The sequence below is a fragment of the Capsicum annuum genome, chromosome 11, assembly GCF_002878395.1.
Source record: "Capsicum annuum cultivar UCD-10X-F1 chromosome 11, UCD10Xv1.1, whole genome shotgun sequence".
NCBI classification, from domain to species: Eukaryota; Viridiplantae; Streptophyta; class Magnoliopsida; order Solanales; family Solanaceae; genus Capsicum; species Capsicum annuum.
The window spans coordinates 7,854,419-7,858,770 of record NC_061121.1 but is presented as its reverse complement, the minus strand read 5'-3'; the positions used below and the strand labels follow the sequence as shown (position 1 = coordinate 7,858,770).

Genomic DNA, 4,352 nt, shown 5'->3' with positions numbered 1-4,352 from the left:
TTGCAAACAAAAGAAAATAATAACTTTCTTTATAATTTATTCTCAACTAAGGTGATCAGTTCTTCAATCAATGTCCTCATAGAAATCTTAAGCTTTCAAATGGGTAATATCTGAGAGGCCCTTAAAGTCATCATCATTGTAAGTAAGATTTGCCTCAACATCATCATATGTATTTGATGGAGCTGCTTCATCATCATCATCATCTCGAAAGGTCAAGTGTACTTCCACATCATTTTCTTTTCTTTTAAGGGAAGCTTGATAAAGTTTGACAAAATGATTAGGCGTACGACAAACACGTGCCCAATGACCTTTCATACCACATTGGTGAAAAATATTAACTTTACCCTTTGAAGGATTATTTTGAGAATCTTTATTATTCTCTTGTTTATTTCCACCAGTATGAAGATAATTATTTCGTCCTTTTCCACGTCCTCACCCACGTCTATGACCGCGATAATAATTTTGTCTTATTTCAGGTTGATCATGTGCTGCTACAACATTCGCTTCAGGAAATGGAGCAGATCCAGTGGGACGAGCTTCATGATTTTTCATTAACAAAGTATTATTTTGCTCTGCCACAAGTAGGCATGTAATTAATTTTGAATATTTTTTAAATTCCTTTTCACGATATTGTTGTTGTAGCAATACATTAGAAGCATGAAAAGTGAAAAAAGTTTTCTCTAATAAGTCCTCATCAGTGATGGTTTCTCCGCATAATCTTAATATTGAACTTACTTTATGAATAGCAGAATTATACTCAACCACAGTTTTAAAATCTTGAAACCGAAGGTGTATCTAGTCATATTTAGCTTTTGGTAATACCGTCAATTTTAGGTGGTGATATCGGTCTTTCAAGTTGGTTCACAATTCGAGTGGATATTTCACAATTAAATATTCAGTTTTTAATCCTTCATGGAGGTGATGTCGAAGAAAAATCATGGCTTTCGCCTTATCTTGACAAGATACGTTATTTTCTTGTTTGATAGTATCCCCAAGACCTCTAGCGTAAAAGTGAATTTCAGCATCAAGGACCCATGATAAATAATTCTTTCCGGTAATGTCCAGTGTCACAAACTCAAGTTTTGATAAATTTGACATAATGAAACTATCATAAAAAGATTAATAAGTTAGATATAATGATATTTTTAAAATAACATAACCATCTCAAATAAATTTAAGTAGAATAGATTATTATCAAAAGGTTGCTTCCTTTAGCAATTTATATTTGTGTATGTGTGTAGAGCCTGGAAACAAATAGTTACATAATAAATACGTACCTTATAAGGGATCTCGTGCTGATAACGTGTTGTAAATAAATATTCTGAAATATGCTAAAATGAAAGAGGAGGAGAGAGAGATTTATATAAGAAAAGACTTTGTTTCTTCTTCTTCTTGGTGTGTTTAACAATGTAACATATCATGCCTTTTATAGGCAAGAGTAGATGTAAAAAGTGTAGTATGTAAAAATACATTTACAAAAAGCATGTCTTCTCTACACGCTACAATACTATGTGTAATAGGTATAGTATGTAAAGTATGAGTATTATGTGAATATCCACAAATAACTTATTTACAATAAGAATAATTTTATTACATGAAGCTAATTAGTTCATAAGAAGATGCAAGAGATTTTGATCACATGTATTATTGTATGTGCTACGCATTAATTTTCTTTGACTAACCATCCATAGACCAAAAGTTCTTTTGACCAACTAACCAAACTTCAAAATTTGGAAAGAAACAATCACCAAATTAAAAAAAAACATAATTATATAAAAATCTCTAAAGTAGGAGAAAAAAATTGGTTATAATTATCAAAACATAGAGAAAACTTTCTTTTTTTTTTGCTTGATTGTTTATTAGAGTCATATTAATAAAAGAAATTTAATTTGATAATTAAGTAAATTACTAGAAAATAATGAACCAAACGAAAAATAATGAATTGAACGGATCAAGCTGTACGCCTAAAATAGAACTATGACCTTGTATCCAAACAAATTTTAAAGTGAATTGTGACCATTGATAATTTATTAACTCAATTTATTTTAATCTGTTTAAAAATTAAGTTCCCAGGTAACAAGATCCCATAAATTTAGGTGTGTAATTGATAATACCATAATTTAAATATGCCTCCATGTCTTATTCCTACTTCATTCTTTGACTAACCACCTGCCATACACCAAAGAATTCTTTTTGACCAACAAACCAAATTTCAATATTTGGTAAGAAATTAAAATAACATGGTTGTGTAAATCTCTTAATAGGTAGAAAAATTGGTAGCTTATTGATGAATTAGATACTATATAATGTTGCAAGTTGCTACAAGCAGCGCATTAAAATAATAAAAAGAAAAAAAAAAATCTTCCTCTCAGGCAATATGGACAAGGCTTCAAGGATTGTGTTTTTGATAGTCACCTTCTTCGTCATTTCATGTGGTTAGTCTCTCTCTTTGTTGGAGTTTATATAACTAAAATCCACCAAAAATTTATATATATATACTAATGAGTTTCATAATTTTCAGGTGTTGTGTTAGGACAAAAATGTGATTGTCAAGATGAATGTAAAGAAAGTCGGGTTCCCCATTGTATCGGCGGGGTTTGCAAATGCTTACCACCGAAGGCAGACTCCACTAATCATGAAGGTACTTTACTTAACAATTCCGTTAACAACTATAAGAGGAATGTATTTAATTAATTACTTTGACAAACTTAAATGATTGTTTTTAGCATGAAATTGAGCACTTTTCACTTGTTTGTACACATACTAACAATTTTTATAATATTCAGGTGTAATGCTGGGACAGACGTGTTTAAGGGATGGCGATTGTCCAAGCTGTACAGAAGGGATTCCCATTTGTTCTAAAAATGGGCTTTGCGGATGTTTACCATCCAAGACATATTTCACTAATCGTAAAGGTACTTAAACAATTCAGTTAACAAATATAATAGGAATATATTTAATTAGTTACTTGGCAAATTAAATTGTTTTAGCAGTTTCATGGACGTATGTACACGTACATACCTATGTATATATGTATGCATGGCCTATATTTGTGTACACTAATGAATTTTTCTGATCTACCATGTAGATGTGAAGACAGGAAAGACGTGCAAGGGTAATGCAGATTGTCCAAAATGTTTTATTGGGTTCCCATTTTGTGTAGGAGGAACTTGTCAATGTATTTAATTAATACAAGACATATATACTCCATTTATCATGCATGGAGCTTTTTGATTATATTTTAAGGAGCTTAAATTATGTAGTAAGATAATGTTTACTTTATGGCAATAAAGTTTACTTGTCATTTTTGTGTACCTATTTATTTGACAAAGTTTCTCATAATTAGATAATTTCGACTAAAAAATTAAGCACAGATAAATTTACTTTTAAATAAATTGAATTAAACTAATAAAAATGTCCTTTGACTCAATAATAATACTTCTCAATATATCGGTTGCCATTTATGTGAATTTCTTTAAAGATGAAGGGTCACAACGTCGAGTTTTTATTTTAGGATGTAGTTTAAACATAGTATAAACATCTGAAAACTATCTAATATACCAATTAATATTTCTCTGTCATGAAAAATTGAACCAAAATACTCATAATTATTTAGTTTCTCAAAAAAAAAAAAAAGTACTCATAATTATTATGAAGAATTTTATATATGTCGTTGATAAGAAATTAAATAATATAATCATTATGATTAAAATTATTTTCTCGATGTATTTGTACTCTTCTTCTATTTGAAAGTGGTTTAATTTGTTCGTCTTCGCCCATGACCGAATTACAAGATTTATATTAAAATTTAAATATTAAATATTTATATATGTAGCAAGATTCAAACTTACAAAATACGTCTAATTCACATTATATATTGCGTTCTTGCTGCTAAAATGAAGCTCAGAAGGTTATTTTTAGACTATATTCTATTAGTTATTTTGGCATAGAAGAAGAAATTTTTTGGTTTGAACTTGATAATTGTTATGCTGAGAAGAAAAGCGTATATCTAAGCGGATGATAAACAAAAATAAAAAGATAAATATAATATCATAAATCACAAGAGAAATTAGTATAGCGGATCGTCTCTAGAAAAATTGAGTAATATAATATGGATCGATTGTAATTTTATTAATGAGGAAAGGACAAAAATAACACATAAAAGTAAAATAATATTACAAAAATAACACCCATAATTAAATACCCAGTAAATAGCCACCGTTATAACCATTTTCATTCCGATGATACTGCCCACATACTCCCCTGTACTCAGCTGAGCTTCTAAACCTCCCTCAAATCTTCTCAGTGTCATCAACTATATTCCAATTTTTAGGAATAATTCCCTCAACAGT

General features: G+C 29.5%; 1 protein-coding gene across 1 annotated transcript; it reads left to right on the top strand.

Moving 5' to 3' along the window:
• The first annotated feature begins 2,325 nt into the window (after positions 1 to 2,325).
• On the top strand, positions 2,326 to 3,314 carry LOC107847231. Its single transcript, XM_016691432.2, has 4 exons — positions 2,326 to 2,435; positions 2,522 to 2,641; positions 2,787 to 2,915; positions 3,089 to 3,314. Exons 1-4 carry the CDS (start codon positions 2,378 to 2,380, stop codon positions 3,184 to 3,186), a joined length of 405 nt encoding a protein of 134 aa, XP_016546918.1. The 5' UTR covers positions 2,326 to 2,377; the 3' UTR covers positions 3,187 to 3,314.
• The last annotated feature ends 1,038 nt before the right edge of the window (positions 3,315 to 4,352 follow it).

Excerpts from the sequence above, each read along its gene's own strand:
- LOC107847231 (XM_016691432.2), top strand. The coding sequence starts at position 2,378 with ATGGACAAGGCTTCAAGGATTGTGTTTTTGATAGTCACCTTCTTCGTC. Across the intron at positions 2,436-2,521 it reads CTTCTTCGTCATTTCATGTG|GTGTTGTGTTAGGACAAAAA; the intron begins GTTAGTCTCTCT and ends CATAATTTTCAG. Across the intron at positions 2,916-3,088 it reads ATATTTCACTAATCGTAAAG|ATGTGAAGACAGGAAAGACG; the intron begins GTACTTAAACAA and ends TCTACCATGTAG.